A 24429-nucleotide genomic window follows, 5' to 3' on the forward strand; every position below is an offset into this window, starting at 1 on the left:
CCCTGTGCCACCAAACCAAACCAAATGAAAACAAAAACTTTTTCTTCATCTCCCTAAGTAGACCCATACTTTGTGTATTCATTTTTTCATTTGCACTTGCTATGCTCATTTCAAATTGAAATCATTATCATTGGAAAATCTTTTGTTATTTATGTTGACAAAATGAAAGTCATTGAATTGAATAGTAAGGAGTAAAATTATCTCTCTACAGTTAATGTGATCTTACATGGAGAAAGCACTAAAGGATCCACACATACAAAAACCAGTGAGAACTAATAACAGGTAACAGGATACAAAGTTAACACACAAAAGTCAGTTGTATTTGTATACACTAGAAATAAACATAAACAACACCAAAAAGCATAGAATACTTATGAACCAAGAAAGCAAAAGACTCATCTGATGAAAAGTACAAAAGATTGCTTAAAGAAGGAACACAAGTGGAAATGCCCCATATTGATGGGTTGGGAGATCTAATATTGTTTAGATGTCAGTTCCACAGCTTTATTGCAATCTCTTATCAAAAAATCTTGTGATGTATTTTGCAGGAATAGGAACCCATCTTAAATTCATATGGGATCTTAAGTGACTTCAGATAGCTAAATTGGTCTTGAAAAAGTAAAACTGGAGGTACTCACATTTCCTAATTTCAAACCTTACTACAGAGCTATAGTAAATAAAAAATTGTAGTGCTAGAATAAAGGCATACATTCCAATGGAGTAGATTAATGAAAGCCCAGAAATAAACCTTTGCATATATGGTGGAATTATTTCTGTAAGGATGCCAAGACCATTTAAGGTGAAAAGACAGTTTTATTTCCCAACAAATGAAGTTAAAAAAAAAAAAAACACCTGGATATCCATAGGCAAAGAAGGAAATTGGATCCTTGCCTTTTGCCATATAAAAATTAACTAAAAATAGATGAAAGAGCTAATGTGAGACCTAAAACTGAAACTCTTCAGACTTCATGTCATTGGATTTGGCAGTGATTTCTTGCATATGACACTGAAAACCCAAAGAAAAAAAGAAAAATATTGGTAAGTTGGATTTCAGGAAAATTAACATTTGTACGTCAAGAGACCATTGGCACAGTCAAAAAGCAGTTCCTGGAGTGGGAAAAAGTATCTGAGAGTCATCAGATTAATACACACACTGTCTAAGAACTCCTAAAACTCCATAGCAGCAGCAACAATAAGCTCAATTCAAAAATGGGCAGAGGAGAACTGGGGCCTGGGTTTCATCCCCAGCACTGCAAAAAAAAAAAACAAAAAACAAAAACAAAAACAAAAAACAAATGAAATTGAATGGATATTTCTCCAAAGATGATATATAAGCTCATGAGAAGATGCAGATTTTAACTACAATTAGATACTACTTCAAACTCATTAGGATGGCTGTTATCAAAAAGACAAGGAGGTAGAGAAACTGGAACCTTTGTGTGCTTTTCATGGGAGACGGTATGGTGGTTCCTCAAAAAGTTTAAAATAGAATTAGCCATATGATCCAGCAATTCTGCGGCTGGGTTTAAATCCAAAAGAGTAGAATGGGAGGGTCTCAAAGAGATGTTTTTACACTTACATTCGTCAGCAGCATCATTCAAGGAGCTAAGTGCAGAGGCAACCAGTGTCATGTCCATTGACAGTGAATGGTGTTTTAGTTATCATTTTCAGTGCTGTGACTCAAAGACCTGACAAGAACAATTTTAAAGGAAGAGAAGTTTATTTGGGGCTCATGGTTTTAGAGGTCCCAGTCCATAGATGGCTGACTGTGTTGCTCTGGGCCTAATGTGAGGCAGGACATCATGGTGGAAGGGTGTGAAGGAGGAAAGCAGCCCAGTACAAGACAGCTAGGAAGCAGAGAGAAGTAGCTCAGCTCCCCAGGGTCAAAATATAAACCCCAAGGTACACCCCCAATGATCTACCTCTTCTAGCCACACCCTAGCTTCCAGTTGGGATTAATGTAGTGATTAGGTTAAGGCTCACATAACCCAATCATTTCACCTCTAAATTTTCTTGCTTCGTCTGACATGAGCTTTTGGTGGATACCTCATCTCTAAACCATAGCATAGGTATGCAGAATGTGGTTTCTCCTTGCAGCGGAATACTGCAGCCTTAAAAAGGAAGGAAATTATGACCTGTGACAACATAGATATTTTGCTAGGTGAAATAAGCCAGTTGCAAAATAGTAATATGAGATTCCACTGAAATGAGATGACTAGTCAAAATTGTAGAAAGTAGAAGGGTCATGCCAACACTGTGGTAGAGGCAAATGGAGAGTTGCTGTGTAGTGTGTATGGTGTTTGGATTTGTAACATGGGAACAGTCATGGAGCTGGATGGTGGCCACAGTTACACATTATGAGAGTCCTTAACAGTCGAGTGGTACATTTTGGTAGATATACCACAACAGGAAAACTGAAAACTATAGTTAATGTTTGATAAGAAGCTAAGATATCAATTTTTTCAGTATTTCCTTCTTGAGATGTTTTACTTGATACCAATATATTTACTTTTTGTCACATTGCTGTGGGGTTGTTATATATTCTTGATTTACAGGAGTTCATGGTGTGCTTCTTTGTAATGTGTGGCAAATGGGCATGTGACCACAGTTCTTGCCTTTTATGTTTCATAGAAGTATTTGTCATAAATTTTAAATTATAATATAGCTTAGCTTACTCATACCTTCCTTTTGACTTTCTGTCTCTTGAAGTATAATCTATTCCAAATTATCAAATATAGAATATTGGTTTTATGGCCTTAAAAACGGAAGTACCTGGACATGTAGTTGGTTTGCACTTGATTTGAAATTGGTGTGATGATAGGGGTTAGATTTTTTTGGTCCCCAAATTGGATAAGCAAGTGATCATTGCTCCACCCAGGAGAATTTCCTGGTCTTCATATGCCAAGTAATTTTGACATATATTCTGGGCATTGTGAATATTATATTAAGGGTCTCTGGGTCTTGTGGAAATCCTGTGGGGAGTGCAGCTGACCCATTTGTGTTCAGGCTACGGTCTCCAGCATCTGGCTGGTTTTCAGAGCCATTGCTGTGCAGCCTACCTCTTGTCCAGCACATGTGCCCCCTGGTGGTCATTCTGCCCTCAGCCTTGTTTTGAGTCTGATGGCTCTTAAGGGTCAGAGCATGAGCAGCCCAGTGCTGACCCCAGCACTCTACGAACAGCCTCGGGTTCATTTTCTAAGCCCTTTCCTTCCTGCAGCTGTAGCCAACATCATCCAACTGCACCTACACCCTGGGCCACACAGGGGGAGGGCTGAACAGGAGAGGGGCAGTAGGAACTGCCCATCCTCCCTTAGCACAGCTGTTCCGTGGGAAGGGAGGCTTAGGTTCCTGCTGGCCCCGTGGTGCTGCTGTTGCTGTTGCCTGCCATGGTATTGCTTGTGGGCCAGAATGAGAGAATGGAGAAAAGAGGCAAAATGGCAGTTGCCCTGGTTGCGAACCCTTGACAGCCCTTTTGCTGCCCCTTGAGGCAGAGCTGAAGGTTTCTCCTGGCCCTCCGCCTGGACAGTGCTCCTGTGTGGACCTTGCCCTGGAGTGAGTACAGGTCAGGAACACCAGAAGAAACAAGGGACAAACACCCCTGGCTTGGTGGGGCTTTGCATCTTGGCCTTCCTTCTTCCCTCATCTGCCTGCTGCTATTGGCTTGTCAGAGGCCCCAGATCATTGGGAAACACTCTGTACAGGGTATTAGGTGCTAGCTTTAATTTTCCATGCTCTACTCTGTCACAAGTGTGGTTGGCCCTGCCTGTGCAGTCTTCCCAGGGTCCTGTTTCCATTGATCTTTGTGCCACTCTGGTTCATTGCTGCAACAGTCAGTGTTGATGGTGGGGGTCTGCTGTGCGCCTCTTCACCTGTTCACCCTTAAAGCAGGAGTCAGATATTTATACCTCTCTGTGTGCTCAAATCCCATCTTACTCAGAACAGCAGTCAATATCTTTCTAGTTACTCCCCGACCCTCCCCAGGTATCCCCAGTTCTCCCCTGTACCTTTCTGAGTATCACCTTCCTGTTGTCCTTTTGCAGGCTCTGTTGTTCACATTGGGTATACTCTGGCCTCAGGGCTTCCCAGGATTCTTGGGGAGGAGAGCTTTCTCTGTGAGTAGCTGTACAACTGTCTTCTTCAGACTTTTGCTTCAATGTCATCTGTCACTGTGTTTAATGTTGCAGTCTTTCTTGCCCAATCTTTCCTTCTGGTTTTATTTCCCCCTATGCCCTTATCTAACCCTCTTTGGTTTTACTCATTTACTCCTTCCCCAGCTGGACTGTAAGTTCCAGGAGGGCAGTCTGTGCTGGTGACCGTTCCCAGCTTAGGTGCTCAGAAGAGTGCCAGGCACAAAGTCAGATTTCACTTACTTATTGAGTGAACTAGTGAACAAATATCAGGCAAACAGTAACCAAAAGAATGGTGCTATAATTATTAGCATTAGGCAAAAGAAAGCTCTAAAGTGAATAGCATTTTATTAAAGTGTATCAGGGCTCTCCAGAGAAACAGGACCGATAAAATGGATGATTATGGTGAGAATTGGCTCCTGGGATTATGGAGACTTGAAGTCCGGTGATATCCTGGGGAACTAGGAAAGCCAGTGGTATAGTTCAGTTGAAGTTTGAAGATATGAGAACCTGGGGTTGGGGGAGCTGCTAGTGCGTGTACTGGAGCCCAAAGTCCAGGTACTTCTGTGTCTGAGGGCAGAAGAAAATGGTGGTCCCACCTCAGGGGACAGAGATATTATATCCTTCCCTTCATTTTGCTCTGTTTGGGTAGGCCTCATGTGGATGATGACTTCTCACCAATGTTGGGGAGTGTCTGCTTAGTCTGTTGGTTCAAAAGCTGATCTCTTTCAGAAGTGCCTTCACAAGATGAAGCTGGAGGGCTGGGGATGTGGCTCAAGCAGTAGCGTGCTCGCCTGGCATGTGTGCGGCCTGGATTCAATCCTCAGCACCACATACAAACAAAGATGTTGTGTCTGCCAAAAACTAAAAAATACATATTAAAAAATTCTCTCTCTCTCTCTCTCTCTCTCTCTCTCTCCTCTCTCCTCTCTCCTCTCTCCTCTCTCCTCTCTCCTCTCTCCTCTCTCCTCTCTCCTCTCTCCTCTCTCCTCTCTCTCTCAAAAAAAAAAGATGAAGCTGGAAATGGTATTTTACCAGCTATCTGGGCATCCCTTGGCCCAGTCAAGTTATCCATCATATTGAGTGAATCAGTAGCAATACACACTCATTCTCTGACAACAGTTGCCTTAAATTAGTCAGTGGGAACAAAAGCACAATACAATTTAGCATGCATATTGATAGCATGTTATGGATGTCACTGTACTTGCCATTTTTATGATACTTAATGTCCTGAGCATTTTTATCAACTGACGTGAACAGAGCTGTGGTAATCTTTAAACACCATGCACATTAAGGATGTGTTTTTCAAATTTTAATCATCATGAATATCATGAAAAGTGCTCTTCCTCCCTGGAGTTCTTCGCACTCTGGCAGTTTTACTTTCTCAGCTGCATTCATAGCATCTTACATATTGGGTCTTATTCACCAGGATGGTAGTTCTGAGAGGGCGAGGATGTGGCTCTGTTCGCTGCGCTGTACCTGGTGTCTTGAGAGCACCTCACACATGCAGGTGCTCAGTTGGTGTTTGCTGAATGCATGTGAGTGTTTACAGGTGTGAGTATTTCACTCAGGGAAGTTTTGATTGTAGGAGCTGTGTGTTTAACATTTTAGGAGATACCACAGATTTCCCTTTAGGATAAATGGTCACATTCTACTCACCCAACCTCCCCCTAAATATTCTGAGGCTGTTTGCTCTTTTTTGGCAACATTAGTGTGTGAAAAACAGGTTCTCATTGTTTGAATTTGCATCTGCCTGGTAGCAGTGAGTTTGAGTGTATCTTAGTTTGCTTCTTGGCTATTTGCATGTTCCCCTATAACTTAGTGTAAACTAAGGAGACAGGAACTCTGGCACACAGAGGTCTGGTGGTTTTGGGGAATAGTATCCATGTTTTACTATTCTTTTCAGGTCACTCAGCCAGAGGAGCTCGGAAATGGAGTATATTAACAAATACAGACAACTTGAAGCACAAGAATTTGATATGTATAACAGCGACCAACCAACCTGTGGGCCAGGTAAACAGGCATCTTTAAATATGTATATTTAAAGTATGATGTGTTAGTGTTCACACATTATGTTCTTAAAAGTTTAAAAAATATGGTGTTTTTGTTAAAATAAGAAATCACATTACTTGTTAATGTTTTGGGGCATGAGTGTATGATAGATTATAGAATGCTCACTTTTTTCTTATAGTTCCTAAATTGTCTGTTTTTTGAATATTAATAAGGATTCTTTGCTTTATTATTAATTAAAACTACTTAATTTTTTCTATTACTTACTGTAGGAGTTGCTTTTTTTTAACAATGAACATTAAAATGAAAATTTAACAAAGCATGATGTGTAACGTTTGGAACAAGTTGCTTTAGTGCTTTTGTAGTGTCAGGCCCTGTTCGTGTGGTTGGAAGCTCCCTGTTGAGTTTTTGCTTTGTAAAGGTTGACTGTGGTGCACTTCCTATTGATCCAGCCAGGAAGCTCCTCTTCCCTTTTCCTATCTGGTATACTCACACTCTGACTTAGGAATAGAAGTTGGGGTTACACGAATATTTCCCTTTTCTTTTCTTTGTTTTTTTTTTTTTTTTTTTGTACCAAGGATTAAACCTGGGGTGTTTAACCACTGAGCCACATCCCCAGAACCCCCACTTTTTTTTAAAAAAATATTTTTTAGTTGTAGATGGATACAATACTTTTTATTTATTTATTTATTTATTTATTTATTTATTTTGATGTGCTGAGGATTAAGCCACAATCCCCACCCCCCCAGCACCCCTTTTTAAGATATTTTATTAAGAGGAGACAGGGTCTCATTAAGTTGCTTTAGGGCCTTGCTGTTGGTGAGGTTGGCTTTGAACTTGTGGGCCTCCTGCCTCAGCTTCCTGAGTTGCTGGGATTATAGGCATACACCATAGTGCTTGGCCCCTTTTCTTTTTTAAGCCTTTTTAATAATGGTGATATCTCATCCGTACAATGAGGGTACTACTATATAAATCCTTATCCTTTTTGGGATTTATTTGTATTTTTTATCAGTTTTAGAAAATTCTGAACTATTATCTATGACACATTTTATTTAGTTTTGTGTTTTTAATTTTGGGGAGGCATGGGGTCATTGTACTCTAGTCTGATTAATTCATTTATCTTTCACCTTAAGGCAAAAGCAGCCTTGGCTCCTTTGCCTTCCTCTGTGTTCTTGCCTTAGTGTAGACATTGGCCTGATATGTGATCATTGGATCATTGTCCCTGCAGTGCCTTTAAGGAGATGTTTGTGTATGTCACCTAGCATCTTTAAGTGGCCTCAGGAGAGAGATTTGTCTGAATAGTTGAGTGCATTATTATTAGAAGTGATAGTTCAGAATACCTGTGCCCTTTGATGCAGCTTCTCCTTATGCTAAGAGCAGTACAAGGTTGTGCACACAAGAATGTCTGTTGCATCATTGCTTACTTATGGGAAGTCTAGGAAGTGTTGAACTTCCTCCTCAGAATAGAGGGGTGGTGAGGTGCTGTGCAGCCTTGTTAGGGCGTGGAGGAGCCCTGTGAGTTACTGTGGAGAGAGGTCTGTCATCTAATGCTTTAATTTGGGGAAGCATGCTGGTTAGTTTCTAGATAACTCTATGTGATACAGTCCTTCCTATTACACCTCTGCTGGCCTGGGACACACACACAGTCCATTGCATACTGCATGTGATCCCGAAGTCTGCCATCTGGGATTTCAACTGTTAAGAAGTTGCTAGATTACAAATGAATGCCTGCAGTTCAGAGTGTCTGTTCTCCCAATTTACGATTTTGACTCATATTTGAAACTGCTCTTTGCTTTCTGTCTGTGGTTTTTTAATACACTTGGAGTTTTTTACCGGGCAGTCACTTGACCTGCAGCTTTGGCTACCTGAGGAGGGTATGTTCAGCCACTAGCAGCCATTGAGGCGTGTGTGAGCCAGCATGGGAAGTCAATGGAATAACTCCTCCTCCAGATCTTATTGAGGTCAAGGAGTTGCATAAGTAAATGCTTTTGGAGTTAAGTACTTTAAAAGAGCTCTGGGGGGCATAAAATGCTACCAGTAAAGGGACAATTGGGCTTAGAGTGGAAGGGCAGGTAGAATTAAGCTCAGTGGCAATGTGGGGAGAGGATGGAGGGAAGCTTGTGATGGGAGGAAGCCTGGTGCCAGCCCTGAAGGAGGAGGCCATTATTGCTGGGAGTAGAGAGTAGGGAGGGATGGGAGGGCCAGTGGGGTTAGCTCTGTAGGTTAGATACTAGCGCCCCAGCGAGGTCCACACCCTACTCCTAGAACCTGTGAAAGTGCTACCCACATGGTAAAAGAGACATTGAAGATGTGAGTTGCAGATCTTGAGGTGGGAAGGTTTTGCAGATAGCTATTGTTCAACCCAGGGATTTCCTAAGAGGGAAACAGGAGGGTCAGAGCCAGTGGGGGAGCTATAGGTGAAGTGCTCTGAGGACAGGTACCAGCAAGCAGTGCAAGGCAGCCTGAGAAGCCAACAAGCCTTCCCCACAGGCGTAGGAGGGCACGTTCATGCCTTGAAGTTGCCCAGTCAACTGACTGTGGCTCAGATCTCTAGAACTGTGGAGAAAGAATATGTGTGGAAGCGCATTACAGCAGCAACATAAACTCATGCAGTTGCCTTGGATGAATGAGGTTGTGCAAGATGGCGTGTCCAGAGATGGGACCCACAGCCATGGCCAAGAAGTTTGGTCTTAACGGGCAGAGCAGTGGGAAGCTACTGAAGGTTCAATTTTTTTTTTTTTTCTTGTCAGGGGAGATGAGTGGGAAGGGAGGAAGGGTGTCACATGCTTAGGTTTGTGTTGGGGAAAGAACATTGTGGCTTTTTCAAGGCTTGATTGGAGTGGTGAGAGTGGACTTAAGCAGCTGGGAGATACTGCCTGGACCGGGGGGACCTTTTGTGGACATGCAGTGTGGATAGACACATACATAGACACAGGGCGATTTCTATTTCTGTCTCCTTATATGAAAACCATGAGATGACACTGCTACCCCTAACTCTAGCCAGCCCTGCAGGCTTCATCTGAACATTGTGTTATATCTAGTTATAAAATACTTTTGATTTGGTGAAATATTGCTGATGTTTCATTTGTAAGTATTTTAAAAATTGTTTCTAAATAGAAATTCAAGGAAAGATGCTCAGTGAATTTCTGTAGATTACGTTAGAATCATTTCCTATAGTTAAAGGTCAATCAGTTTTTAGAGCTGGAGCTGGAATGGCATTGGTAAGCAGAAACTCTCCTGTCTGAAGAGCCCAGCTCCAGGTTCAGATCTCCTTGGGGACTTTTCTGCTCTTTCATGGCAGTTGAGTTTGTCCAGGGTAGTATCTTTGGGTGGTGATGAAAAGCCACAGTTCTGCCTCCTTTTTAATTTGGGGTGTCTTTAGTGGTTGTTCAACCTCCAAGTAGCTCTCTGAGCTTTTAAGAGCTTGGCCTCTGTAGAGTGTCTGAGAAGGGAACCCCCCTGTCAAGTTGGGCTAGTTTTGTGTGCAGAACCATTCTGTCCTTGAAGAACTTGATATGTAATTAGCTGTTTCGAAGATTTAATTTTATGGTTAAGTTAGAAATGCATCAATCTTTTTTTCTGTAGTGTCCACTGTTTGGATTTTAAAGCAAATGCCATTATATTCTCCATATGGCCTGGGGTGCCACTCATTAGTTAAAATCTTTTGTGTACTCTTTGGAATCTCTAATTGTGAAACTTTGGATTATATTTTAAATTGTAGGATTGCTTTGGAAAGAGAACTAGTGATTTTTAGGATTTTCCCAGTTTATATAAACTATTTTAATCTTATCAAGTTAGGATAAAGAGACAATGGAAAAAGGAGAGTAGCAAATTTTGAGGCTGTAGTCTTTGTCCTGCTACTTCTGCACTTCACTTTGTTGCATGTAGTCTGTTAGTTGCCTTAGATTACCCTCATTGCTTTTCCTTTCTGTTCTGATGCTGAAGCGAAGCTGATGGAGTCACGTGCTCTCTTTCTTCTGCCTGCCCTGTAGCTGTGTGTGCAGAGGCGGCTCCCTGTGTGCTGGGTCTGCTTCAGCCAGTGACCTGAAAACGTCAGGTGGTGTTTTTGTGGCACCAGGAGAAGGGCCGTAGTTTAGACAGTGCAATGAGGGCTTTTGGCATTTTTTCCCTGTGAAATTTCTATCTGTAAGTAACAACCTTCAAAATGCAAGTAATCAAGTCATATAAGTCACATCAGTATTGTCAGAGTAACAGGGTTCGTTTAGCAGCACAGTGAACTAGGGCTTCAAGTCTCTAAGCAGAAAGATAGTCTCTAAGTCTCTAAGCCTCCTGTTTTTTTTCTCCTCAAAGAACCTTTTTTCTTTCCTCTTGGAGAGCTCTTCCCTCAGCCTCTGGCTCCACTTTGTCCCTAGCTTGTTTGCTTGTTCCTCTGCCCCTGCTGTGTGTGTCCTTACTCAGAGTGTGTGGCTTCTCCCTTTCCTGATTGTGTTCCAGGGCCTAGGCACATAGACTGGGAGGGCAAGAAGTATCGGTGACCCTCTTAAAAGCCGGGAGGAGTACTGGATGAAAGCGAGGTGTGATAATAAGAAAAAAAAATTCCCTGCTTTAGAGAAGCCTAGGAAGCTGTGCAGGGTGGGACTTGGAGAACATCCCCCATCAGTGCAGAGACCCCTTAGGAAGAGTACTGTTTTCCACAAAGAAACATTTTTTTTTCTTCTGCTCTGAGTGATTACAACAGATCTGGCTCCTCTCATTGCAGAGTTAAGACAGGTAGAGCTGTTCAGTGTGGGGAGGCCTTGGACTCCATTCCCAGCAGGGCCAAAAATAAAATGAAAAAAAAAATAGCCACATCTTAATTGTATGTTATTAGACCAATTATGAAAGAAAAACTTGGGTCCATGTTTATCAGGTGGGACAGTGATAGGGAGGAGCCGCTGGAACAGAAAGGAAGAGCCAGCTTGGGGAGGGAGGAAAAGGGCTCCAAGAGGAGGGGGCATCCAGAGAGGGGAGCGATTTAGGAAAGAGAGAGAGTAAGCCTAAAGAGTTTATTTATTTTGGAGATAAAATTTATTTCCCAGCGAATGCTTATACTCCAAGAATTTGATAGTTGGTCAGCTTGCCAAATGATGGCCAGAAGTCGTTCAGGGTTTTAGGGCAGCCACAGCAGGGCATATATTGAGAAGGGCACCCTCAGCAGGGTGATGTAGTCCCTTTCACCAGGCCTGGAGTTTTAAGTAGTGTGTGATTTATTTGTTGGCTTATTTTAGTAGTAAAGTGGGTGTATTCTATTAAGATTCCATTTCAGCACTTTTTTTTTTTTTTGGTTATCAGGGATTAAGCCCAGGGGTGCTTAACCATTGAGCCACATCCCTGCCCCACCCCAACATTCATCCCCTTTTAAATTTTTTTTTTTTTTGAGACAGGGACTTAATAAGTTGCTTAGAGATTCGTTAAGTTGCTGAGATTGGCTTTCAACTTAAAATCCTCCTGCCTCAGTCTCCTGAGCCATTGGGATTACAGGCGTGTACCACCAAGGCCAACCATTTAAGCACCTTTTAATAAGTGACTTGTCCTGTTTTGCAGGAGATTACCTTGGGAAGAAGTATGGTTTACTGTGATGGAAGTGTCCTCGCTGTTCTAGGTCCCTCCCCCCCTCTCTCCCTCTCACTGTTTTCTTCTTTTATTTTAATCTAAGGGAAGTTTCTAATGTGCCTGCTGGCCGTATTAACCTGTAGGAAATGTGCTTTTTTTATTTGCATGTGTACATATACATGCCATATAGATAGATCAGAATAACATTGGGTTCTGTACTTTGTATTTTCTCAGATAAGCTAGTCCATTGTATTTGTTTGTTTTGTCTGAATCCAGGTCCAAGGCCGCCTTTGGCTAAATTAAGCAATGCAACATGCATCCCAGAGACAACTTATAAATACCCTGATTTGCCTATAAATCGATGTAAGGAAGAGGTAAAATCATTTTTGTCATAATGTAATTTTGCTTGTTGAATAGATGCCTGGGGCCCAACACTGTTGGTTTACCATGTGAGAGTGAGCAGATGAGCCCACCTATGGTGTGCAAGGCTCTGTGGGTAGAGGCTGAGGAGCTTAGCCTGGGGCTCCATGGAGGTGGCTCCCTAGGACCATGCTGCTGATTTTCCTGTTGGCTTGTGCTCATTGTGCTTAGCCTCCATCCAGATGGCCTTGTCAGCCTCTGCAGTAGCTGTCAGTTATTGTTGGCCCCGCCCCAGCAGAGCTGATTTAAGAAACTCACCACCAGGTCTCCTTAGAAATAAGTTTGTGCTCAGCATCTCTACTGGGTTCTCCTTGTAGTACTGGCCCATTTTGTGCCTAGGATTGATTTTGTCAGTCATTTACAGATCATTTTGTTATGGATGCCAGGCCAATTCTAGCAGGAGGATGGTTAAGTTTCTGATTACTTACCTGTTATTAAATAAGGTTAAAAGGAAGTATATTGAAACCATTACCAACTAGCCTAGTGGATAAAGCAGTTACAAGGGAAAAACAGTGAAAAATGTTCCAGATTTCATTTTTATTTTGCTTAAGATTCAATCATGTAACTTTTTGTTGAGTAGATATACTTTACTAATTTTTAAAATTTTTTAAATTGTTGGTAGACCTTTATTTTTTATTTTTTATTTTTTTGTTTATTTTTATGTAGTGCTGAGAATCAAACCCATGCCTCACACATGCCCGGCAAGTGCACTACCGCTGAGCTCCAGCCCATACTTTACTAATTTTTAGAGGCCAATATTCAGAATAATTTGTATTCTTTTTTTTTTTTTTTTTTTGGTGGTGCTGAGGACTGAACCCAGGGCCTTGTTCATGCAAGGCAGTCACTCTACTAACTAAGCTATATCCCCAGTTCTAATTTGTATTCTTTAACGATATATATTGCTATAAGCATAAGAGAGCTTGAAGTGGGGGGATGGTGGGGAGGAATCAGATTGGAGTTTAGAATGTTCTGTATAATCTGTAAGTGGAGAAGTAGATGTTTATTTAAAACCACTTGAGTATAATAACAGCTTTGTTTTCATGTAGAATCACATTCAGATTTATGACAAAATTTTGAATCAATAGCAATTTAGACTTAAGAGCATAGAAATCTAGATTGGGTTTAAAGGTGGCAACCATTTATAGCCTTCTTACTTTCTCTTGTGATGTCTAGATGGTTAATTAATAAATTTTATTTAAAGGAAGACAAAAAGTCTTCTTAAGATAAATAATACTTTACATTGTTGTCAATTTTGTGCCAATTTTGAAAGGTAACTTTTTAAAAATTTCAGGTTATTTCTTTGATAGAAAGCAATTCTGTGGTAATTATACATGGTGCCACTGGAAGTGGTAAGAGCACTCAGCTCCCGCAGTACATCTTGGACCATTACATTCAGCGCAGTGCCTACTGCAACATTGTGGTCACCCAGCCACGGAAGATAGGTGCCAGCAGCATTGCCAGGTGGATCAGCAAAGAGCGTGCTTGGACTCTCGGTGGTTTGGTGGGCTATCAGGTGAGCATGGGAGCGAGAACTGAGCTCTGTCTGCTGTGTTTTCTATGTAAGTTGATGATAGTATGTGACTGTTTTCTACTAGCACTGAAAATGAAGCCAATTTACTTAGAGTGGAACCATGGAATAAATTTAAAAAAAAAAGAATTTCTTGAAAGTAATTTTTAATTTCTTACCCTGTTGAACAGGAGAGAAGTGAGGATTCTCACTCAGGCTCTTAGCTTTTATAATTTTATTCTTTTAATTACACCACTGTTGTCTAGAAGGTGTTTTCATACACAGTAGTCATAACATGAAAATGTTTTAGGCAGTATGACTAGATAAACCAGCCCCCCTACCCAGAAAGGAAGAAGAAATCAAATTGAGGACTTGACTTCAATTTGGACCGTCTTCTGAAATATAATCCTTTTAAATTCCTTACCGTCCTTATAAAATGGACATACCCTGTTTTGGTGGTTAATGGGAGCCATTTAAACCTGACCTTTCCCCCCATCTCCCTTCCTTCCCCAATTTTAGGTAGGACTAGAGAAAATAGCAACAGAAGATACCAGGTTAATCTACATGACCACTGGAGTCCTGCTTCAGAAGATAGTCAGTGCCAAGAGTTTGATGGAGTTCACACACGTCTTCATTGATGAAGTGAGTTCTCTGCCCTTAGTGGGCCTTCAGGTGCAGAACACGGGCAGGTCTCCTGCAGTGTGTCCTCCTGTAATGGGGCCTCGAGTACTTTGTGTCTACAACTGCCCTTTCTACTTATGAATGTGAATTTTTAAATTCTTCCTTCTTCGTTTCAAATTATGGGAGCAGAAAGTTGAGGACTAGGAAAAGATTGCTTTGTCGAGGACTGGGGATTGGCAGGCTGTAGCCTAGTCAGGCCTGGAACTGATTTTGTAGCGGAGGTTTTACTGGAGCTATTTGCCTTATGTGTTGCTCTCTCTGGTGCCCTGGCTGTGGGGGCAGAGACCATCCACATGGGCTCCAGGCTGGGGCTATTCACCGCTCCCCTTCTGTAAGGGGAGACACCTGCCACAGAAAGACAGTTAGGAGAACCATGTGGTGTGTGCATGTTTTCAGTCACATCACAGGCATTTTCTATCTAGTAAATCAAGGACTTTTTAATAAATTGGACTGGGTGTGTAGCTCTGACCTAACATTTGTAAGGCTTGGGATTCAGCCCCTAACAGTGCAAGCAAAACAAACAAACAAACAAAAAAAACCCACAATAAAATAGAAATTATTGCTCTATTTACTGTTCATAAAACAAAAAACCCAAAACCCTAATAAAGCACTGTGAACCCTGTCTTTGTGCCTGGTTTAGCTTTCTTATTTTTCTCCTTCTCAGTACATTTTGGATTTCTCAGTAGAATGGGATATTTTAATCGATGTTTATATTTCCAATACCACAATTTTCCCAGGAGCTTTGGAAATGGCTCCACCAAAACTTCCTGTGTTTTAAACCTCCTCAGCAATTCTGTCCTGAGAGGCTTGGCTCATTTCTAGAGGGTAGAAATGTCTGCTAGTCCATAGTTCTGTGGAAGGCATGAGGGGAGCCTGGCGCTCAGAAAGTCCAGCTGACTGGGCAGCCACTGCCACCAGGCCCTGCCACTCTTTGGAGGTGTGAAAACAGTGGGCACCATAGGTAGGGCTGTTTGGTGTGCTATGCTCTTGCACATGCTTACTTGGCTTTATAGCACCGTGGGTGTATAGGAGAAGGTGGAAGTGATTGGCATTCCCTCAAAGTAGTGTCGGGGACAGCGTGATTCAGAATTTTTTTTATTGACAATTTTGAGTGTCTTTAGGTAGAAATAAAATTCAGATTTAATAAGTAGTCACAATAGGCTGTCCCTTATTGGGCTCTACTATGGTCGAGAGCTCATTTTACATGAAAGGAACCTGAAGCTTAGTAATGCTCAGTGATCAGGCTGCTGGAACAGATGGTGTTGCAGCACCCAGAGCATACTCCAGAGCCTGTGGTGCTGAGGCCCACCTTTGCTTTTCGTCTGATGTCTGCTCACTAAGTAGCTCTCTGTGCATATACATAGGTGAGTAACAGACACACTGCATCCTTGACCACATTCTTTCTAATGGTTGAACAGAGGTGGCTGCTCTCTGCAAGAACTCGCCCTACAGGAGTAGTGGAAGGGATGGCGGGGGTGTGCTGTGCCATCACCCCATGGCCATAGCTGCCTGATGCAGCACCGAGTTGCCAGCATCCAGGGTGAATATACTGAATGTGCCTGGAGAATTAGGTTTATAGATAAAATTGATCACATTCTCTGGAATGATTTGAGATTTAGAAGCAATGTAAGCGCCAGAGTTGAAGATAGGCAGTTTAAGATGGAATGATAACATTTTAGCTTCCAGTTCTTGAAAAAGAATAAGCTCACTTTAGGCAGGTTGTTTGTTCAGGGAGCATGTTTTGAGTTCCTGCTGTGAAAGAGGGGTCTCATTGGTGCCTAGTTTCTGCTCTCAGCCCCTTGCTGCCTAGGGAGATGGGTAGCTCCTGAGGGGTGTGTTTGTGTCACGGGGAGAGGCCTGCGGTGGGGGACCCCAGGGGCTTGGAGATGGGGTAGGTGAGATCTGTGGGCAAATGGTAAAAGATGAGTGTCAGAGTTCAGAGAGGAAAGGTTTCCATGCTGGGAGCAGTGGTGGACATTGCAGTGGGGCTGTGGTTGGGGGGGAGGTTGCTCTGGGGGTCCTTTACTGGCTGTAGCCTTGGTTTTTCTTTGTTAAGTAAGATATGGGAGGCTTGCAATGAGATGTCTCAAGGTTGGTGATAGGACAAGGTGAGAATGAAACTTTGTGGTGGGCTGAGGACTTCCAGCTATTATACATGCTGACAAATGCTTTCTCTGTAGCACTTCCCTGCACATCTGCTTCAGTGGGGAGTGATGCCAGGAGTCGGGTTGTGAATAGAAGTGCCTATGAAATGACATGTTGGGGCTTTTATCCTGAGGAGAGTGCCCCCTTCTTCAAATGTAGTGGCCATCTCTCTTATTTGACAGAGAAGTGTCTTCAGATGGAAGCTTGCCACCCCCTTGTGTGCAGAGATACCCTAACCAAGTGTAGGTTAACTGGATTATTTTTGCAAAGGGGCCCTTTGTCCCTGGCTTGTTCAGAAGGGCCAAGGGGAGGGTGGTGGCGCTGCCATGGATTTTGGGGTGGCTAAGTCTGCACATTCGAGCAGGGCTGGAGGCAGCTGTCTCCTGGAATGCACTTCCATGTTGGTGTTGTTGAAGTTCTGCTGTTGGCCTCACACCCTAACCTTGCTCTGACCAGCCCAGATTTTCCAGGGCCATCCCTTGCCCTCCCTGCACATCATGGAGCATGACAAGTGGTTCTCCAGCCATCATTAGACTGCTACGTCTTTGTCCCTGTACTTGGCCAAAATAACAGTGAGCCTTTAGACCATGGCTGAGGGGAGGCAAGGGGCATGAGGGGTTGGCCCAGTGGTTCTCTGTGCTTGGAGAAAATGGGAATATTGTTATTTGCCAGTGACCTGGGGGTATTATTGGCATTCAGAGGACAGGGCCAAAGATTCTTCACATTGTTCTGCCCAAATGCCAGTAGGTCCTCAAGAGCACACTGAGGTAAGAGTGGCCTACGTGGTAGCCTCTGGCTTGTGGGCAGATGCTCTTTGCCTTCTCTGAGCCAGGAGTGCTGTCACTCCCCTGAAGAGCTGTGCTGACAGACAGCTGGGTTAGCCCATCTCCCAAGGGTGCACTAAAGTCCCCTCTCCCCTCTCATTTAATAGTGACATGTTTGCTTGTTGCCATGTGGGGACGCCCCCTTATTTTATTTTGTAGGTACATGAGCGAACAGAAGAGATGGATTTCCTGCTCTTGGTAGTCCGCAAACTTTTAAGAACAAATTCACGTTTTGTGAAGGTAAATTTCATTTTATGAGTAACAGGAATATTTATAAAGTTAAGACTTATTGTTTATTTGTGTTTTTCCCTGTCCTATTTTAGCAGAAACAGTTCGATCCAGCCTCTTAAAACTCATCATTATGTGTAGTATATTCCAGGTCTTCCAGGAAGTGGACTGAGGGGCATTCTGATATGCATAGAGGGGAACACTTTTTGGTTATTGTGTTGTGTTGAATTCTCACACTTTCTCCAGGCTTTAAAAAATGACCTAGTAGTAGTTGGCTGCAGTGAAATGCTGGGTCCTTGAACGGGGACTGTGGTTTAAAGGTGTGTGAGTTTCTCTGAAGCCCTATTTTGGAAACAGCACTAAAGTCCTGAGGTGCTAGAGCTGGAGGACAGCAGATGTGCTGCTGTTCAGAGGTACTGATGGCTGTGGGGAGGGAAAACACCCTTTTTTATTTGAACCCAAAGGAGGAAGGTGTGTATGTGGGCAAAATAGTGAAGGGTTTAGAATAACTATGCCATCTGCACTGGGCGCATCTGCTGGCACATGGCTGTAATCCCAGATACTCAGGAGGTTGAGGAAAAGGATGGCTAATTCTAGGCCAGTTTGAGTAACTTGGTGAGACCCCATCTCAATTAAAAAAAATAAAAACAATAATTATGTCATCTAAACATGGATCACCCCTCTGTTCAGCTGTGCTGAGCAGAGGTCTTTGGGAGACACCTTGCAAGTGTTTGGGATATGCATGTATTATAGTGTGGGACTGCTAAAGGATTCGCTGTTACTGCAAAACAGTTGCCTTCTAAATCATGAAGTGTTTGTCTCCGAGTCTCAAATCTATTCATTTTATTAGGAAAGCATTTCTTTTCCTCCCCCACCCCCAAGGTGACCACACCTTAATTTGGTGACTTTTTTTTTTTTTAGTTGTAGATGGACAGTACTTTTATTTTATTTATTTATGCTTTATGTGGTGCTGAGGATCAAACCCTGTGCCTCACATGTTCTAGGCGAGTGCTCTACCACAGAACCACAACCCCAGCACCAGCTTGGTGATTTTTTTAAAGAAATACAACCTGACCTTCACTGTGGGTTTTCTTGGTGCTCTGAGTGACTGGAGAATGAGTGAGAGAAGGGGCTTTTGTTCCTGTTTAGGAACCTTAGGTTAAAAATGGCATTGAAGATAATTCAACAAATTGAGGTATTGTGTGATTGTCATCTGAAGACTTTTCTCTTTTACTCAAATCAAAATAATGACTAGATTATATAGGTTTTTTTAGTTTTCAGTGGCAAGGAGAGTTAAGAGTGTTGGTGGATTTAAGAAGAAATTCTGCCACACTGTGGGACTGTTGAGGAATGTGAACCTGTCCAATAAGAAGCAAGAGGTTTTTCAGCTTCAGTGTGTTCATGATTTATTTAAAAATATAGGAAGCAGTATATTTTCCAAATATATAGACATGTATGTGTGCCAAATAATTAGAAGTCAAGTTCTAGATTGTTCTATAAAGTTAAAAAAAAACTCATCAAATCCTTGGTTATTTCTTTCTTATGCGAGTGCTGCTGTTAGAGAATATGGGTATAAGAGAAAGGATATCCAGACTGCATCCCCCTACCCAGACTGTAGAGGTCCCTTGGTTCTCCTATCAGGGTTCCCCCCTGTCCCCGCTTGCTGTCCTCTGGCCCGCCCACCCTGAACTAACATGTCTTGAGTAGGTTGCCACCTTGTCTTGTCTGCAGGAGGGGCTGGGCTGCTTGGGGAGGCCAGGGCTGTGCTGAGTCCAGTATGGCTGGGCACAGTGTGCTCCGCCAAACAAAAGCGGAGTGTACCCAGTGATAGAGCACTTTCCTGACATGGTCAAGGCCCTGAGTTTGATCCCCAGCACTGCAGAACAAACAAAAGACAATAACAGAAACCAAAAGCACTGCAGTTCACTAGCCTGCCCTCCTTAGATGACGGCTAGGGATTTTGTGAGGTGACTGGGTGTGTCCCTGGGGGCCACTCTTTCACCCCAAGTGGCCTCTCAGAACCTGCTTTTCTAACCTTCTCAAAATGAGTTCTGAGCAGTATGATTTTACCATTTGTGTCTCATGTCTAAGGGGGAAACCAGTGTTTGTCCACCAGTAACTGCACCAACTGTGCCGAGGTCAAGTCTTTACTTTTATGCCAAGATTCAGACCCCTTATTGCCAGATGCAGCAGGTAGTCAGCTGGCAGCCAGAGAGCTGTGTTGCCCACTTAGCCTGTGGGTGCTGGGGAATTGGCAGTCCTCAATAATGATGCCACGTTCTCCAGGCACGTTTGATGTGCTGTGGACACTGTTTCTGGCATTTGGGACCAGGATTCTTAAGGGTATCATCTGACATTTGCTTTTTGGCAAACCTTACAACTAGTTGTCTCCTGAGTGTCCATCATCCTACTCTGGCCTGGGCTAGTGCCTTGTGTTTGCTGCACAGCTTTGATGCAATTTCTTGGGCTATAGTCAAGGTTTTCTGGATCTCTTTCTCTTCCTCTTTGCTAGTCCACTGCCTCAGTTTTCTGGAGCATATTATCTAATAACTTATTTTTAAAAAATTCCTTGATTGAAAATTTCCTTTTAGATAAATACTGTAGCTTTATTGGAGACATATGATTTCTCAATTGATGAAATAATATAGGAGGAATAGTAAAAGTTAGTATCTGAGCATTCTTTATAATAATATGTATAATACATGACATTAGATAAAGGTTATTATTTAATATCTAAATGTTATTAAATATAGGAATGAAGCAGAAGACAAACCTGGACTTTTAGTTGAGCTTCATTTCAGTGATTGTTATTCTCATTTTTTGTTACTGGAACGACGTCTCTCATCTGTAGGTGGTTCTGTCTTTTATCTGTAGGTGGTCCTGATGTCTGCTACCATCAACTGCAAGGAGTTTGCAGACTACTTCGCAGTTCCTGTTCAGAACAAGATGAATCCTGCATATATTTTTGAAGTGGAAGGCAAGCCCTATTCAATTGAAGAGTATTATCTTAATGATTTGGAGCACATTTATCATAGTGTGGTATGTTGGAATGATTGTTTCTTATGCAATGATTGGTCTTTTGTATGTGATCAAACCTGCACTTACCATCTGTGGTTGCAAGGCATTATTAGAATTTGAAGTTAGAGCAGAGGGGACAGAGCAGGTAGAAGAGCAAAGGAGGGAAACTCCCAGGTGGTTGTTATAAACTGAGAACCATAAATACTCATATTGCACATCCCAGTGAAAATTAGTGGGGTTGATTTCATACTTTGTTGATGTTGAAAATAAAATGTTAGATTTTGGTCAGTACAAAGTTGTAGATTCACTTGGGAGTCAGAGGTAATTTTATTTTAAATAAAATTTTGATTGTACTTACAAACTGGGGCAAACATTCTCATGAAGGTTGCCATGGATGTGAAATTGCTTTCATTTGGTGGAACATTCAGAGACTCTGAGGTGAAAAAGTGAAAGCAGACCTGACCCTTCTCCTTCCTATTCCTGCTGAGTGCAGCTCAGTGTTGGAGCACTTGCCAGTATGCCAGAGGCCTGGGCTCAGGACCCAGCACCATTCATGTGCACTTTCTCACCTGTCTTCATGCACCCAGCAGTGGAAGCCACTCTGTATGACCTCTTGTGAAATCTCCCCCAGGCTTACTCCTGAGGATGAATAAGAGCATGCTGCGTTACCTTTCACTGAAACAGCAGCATTCTGTACTCATTCTGCTTTCTCATCTACTTGTTCGTTTCTTTTAATATCAGTGTGTAGTGTTCTTGAGAGCTGCAGTAACCTTTGTTCACATGGATGTATGCCATTCTTTTTTTTTTTTTTTAAGAGAGAATGAGAGAGAGAGGGGGGGGGACAGAGAGAGAGAGAGAATTTTAATATTTATTTATTTTTTCTTAGTTCTCGGCGGACACAACATCTTTGTTTGTATGTGGTGCTGAGGATCGAACCCAGGCCGCACGCGTCCCAGGCGAGCGGGCGAGCGCGCTACCGCTTGAGCCACATCCCCAGCCCCGCCATTCTTTTTTTAAATAAGCCCTAATGTTTCTGGTCTTGGTACTGGAAGGGAGTTTCCACCACTTGGCTCTACTAAAGGTTGATGAAGGAAAGCAGGTTTATTCAAAGTTTTAGAAATACCAGGGTGCTGCAAGAAATCAAATGTGCTAGGAAGTGAGTTGGCAAGGTACCCTGTAAAGGGTGTGCCCCCAGAGGGAATTCTACAAGCAAGCACACCTGGCCAGGCAGTACGCCCCTTGTTCTGATAGGAGTTCAGGATTCTGCCCCTTGCTCTGGTAGGAATTCTGGTTCACAGTCTACATGATTAGCTAATTTACAACTGGGGAGAGTATGGTGAAAAGGCTACAGCTGTGATTAGATGCCCCTTAGGGAATTTAGGTACATTCTGACCACATGGCTTCTTAACTTAAAATGGCTCTATTATACATTGTCAGATTTAAGTTACTATAAAAATATTTGTGGGTTACATTATAGATTTAACTTTAAAAAAATATTTGTTTTTATGTTGTGATGAGGAGCGAACCCAGTGCTTCACACGTGTGAGGCAAGTGCTCTACAACCGAGCTACAGCCCCAGCCCCTAGATTTAACTTTCATAGAAAAGAAAACACTAATCTTACAAAAGGCAACCTTGAGGAAGATAGGGGAGAACTTTTATTTCTCAAATCTCTATGTTGGGGGGTGCTCAGGGGCAGGAACAGCTTTCTTAAGAGGAGAGGGGGCAGTGAGACAAAAGGCAGGGTATATACACATGTAGATTCAATTCTGCCATGCTAATAAGAAATATGTTTGTTCCAACATGTTCCAACATGTTTCCTTAGGGGTAACTTTGGCCAGGGGTTAGTTTTCAGTTTTCATTCTCAGCAGGAGGAAATGGAGGATGTAGAAAAGCAGTTATCAGGAAGTTGCTTTTAACTTAAAGGGGTTCAGTTTCAGTCTTAGCACAAATACTGCTGCTTACACCTTAGTGCACCCCTGAGAGCATGTTAGTGGGCCGGGGCTTCTTACCCTCAGCACTGTTGGCATTCAGGGCCAGGTGGTGGGGGCAGCCTGTCCATCGTCAAGAGTTCAGTCCCAGCCTCCATGCCCAAATGGAATCAGTGCTCCTCATGCCCTTACACCATGACATTGCTAAATATTCCCGGGAAATAACTCTGCCTTGGTCCTGGCACTGAGGACCCTGCTGGATCAAAGAACACATGCATTTGTGGTTTTGGTGGATGCTGCTCGTTGCTCTGTGCGTTGCTCTGTGTAGGAGTTTGATCTGTGCCAACACAGATCCAATTTTTTTTTTTTTTAAAGAGAGAGTGATAGAGGGAGAGAGTGAGAGAGAATTTTTAATATTTATTTTTTAGTTATCGGCGGACACAACATCGTTGTTTGTATGTGATGCTGAGGATCGAACCCGGGCCGCACGCATGCCAGACGAGCGCGCTACCGCTTGTGCCACATCCCCAGCCCCACGTGTTGGAATATTTTTGATGTTGAACTATGCTTTCTACCACAATGACGTGGTTGACTAGGTTTCACCTGACATAAGAGACAGTTTGTCAAATTGAATCATGTTGGAGGCAGGCCAGCACTGGCTGTTAAATGTAGCATTCCTATTCAATTTTAAAATGACAGTATTTCAAAAGGACAGAAAAGTGGAAAGAATATTGTAGTGAACGCCTACTTACCTATTCTAATCCTAGAGTCTATAGTCAGCATTTCCTTTAGAACATGGAGATCTGAGAAAGAAAAGGTCTCCCCTATCTTCCTTTTCATTGTTGGGAAAGCTAAGAAGCAAACATTGGTGTATCTCTGTTAATTGAATTTCCTTCTGATTGTTTGCACAAGTTTTTCCAGTGTGTCCTTTGTCCTGGGACCATATCCAGAATACTGCATTACATTTAGTCTTTATGTCTCCTTAGGCTCCTCTGACTGACAGCTTTTTTAGACTTTACTTGCTTTTTTTTTTTTTTTTTTTTTTTAAAGAGAGAGTGAGAGAGGAGAGAGAGAGAGAGAATTTTTTTTTTAATATTTATTTTTTAGTTCTTGGCAGACACAACATCTTTGTTGGTATGTGGTGCTGAGGATCGAACCCGGGCCGCACGTATGCCAGGCGGGCGCGCTACCGCTTGAGCCACATCCCCAGCCCCCTTTACTTGCTTTTGATGACCTTGATGGTTTGCAGGAATCCTGGTCAGGTGTTTTGTAGAATGCACCTCTATTGGAATTATTAATTAATTTTTATTTTTTTGCAGTGCAGGGGTTGGAACCAAGGGCTTCATACTTGCTAGGCAAGCACCCTATCACTGAGCTACTCCCCCAGTCAGTCTATTGGCTTTTGATGGTTATTTTATTTTTTTCCTCATGGTTAGATTTGGTTATGGTTTTTTGTGGCAGAGGACCACACAGGTGAAATGCTGTTCTTGTCATATTAGATATCATGACATCACTGATGATGTTGATCTTCATCTTTTGCTGGTTTTCTCCATCATAGCATCACTTTCTCTTTTCCTTCTACACTGTTCTTTCTCTGAAACTAGTCACCAAATGCAGCCCTTATTCAAGGGAAGCAGGGAGGAAGGAGCACTTATTTGTAACATTTCAACATTTTGCATTTCCCGATAGTTTTGGATTATGAGAGTAATGATGATTTTCTGGTCTTTGGCTAAAGTTTAATTAATTCCTCTTGGTGTTTATTTTGTATTATGTGTCAGAGCTCTCAAATTATTTAGATGATTCCTTGTGGCTGTGCTGAGGAGCAGAGTTGGGTATGGCCATTTGCTCTCTAAGCCCCTTTGCTTGGGACCACCCAGCTTCCAGAGAGCCAGGATCGCCTTGGCTCCAGGTGTCTTATGTTCCGAAGGCTGGGGAGCACCTGTTTGGCATTTTTGACTGAACAGCTTGACTTTGGTACCTGATTATT

General features: G+C 42.5%; 1 protein-coding gene across 4 annotated transcripts in view; it reads left to right on the top strand.

Annotated features, from left to right (window-relative positions):
- TDRD9 (tudor domain containing 9) overlaps positions 1 to 24429 on the top strand; it is a 104935-nt gene that overhangs the window by 21607 nt on the left and 58899 nt on the right. For all 4 annotated transcript variants that reach the window (XM_081289637.1, XM_081289638.1, XM_081289636.1 and 1 more), the window contains exons 2-7: positions 6034 to 6140; positions 11967 to 12064; positions 13402 to 13623; positions 14137 to 14259; positions 17427 to 17507; positions 20370 to 20534. In XM_081289637.1, the coding sequence (XP_081145763.1) occupies positions 6059 to 6140; positions 11967 to 12064; positions 13402 to 13623; positions 14137 to 14259; positions 17427 to 17507; positions 20370 to 20534 (771 nt within the window). In that variant the 5' untranslated portion in view covers positions 6034 to 6058. The remainder of the gene's footprint in view (positions 1 to 6033; positions 6141 to 11966; positions 12065 to 13401; positions 13624 to 14136; positions 14260 to 17426; positions 17508 to 20369; positions 20535 to 24429) is intronic.

The sequence above is a fragment of the Spermophilus citellus genome, assembly GCF_964194105.1.
Source record: "Spermophilus citellus genome assembly, chromosome: 4".
Classification (NCBI taxonomy): Eukaryota; Metazoa; Chordata; class Mammalia; order Rodentia; family Sciuridae; genus Spermophilus; species Spermophilus citellus.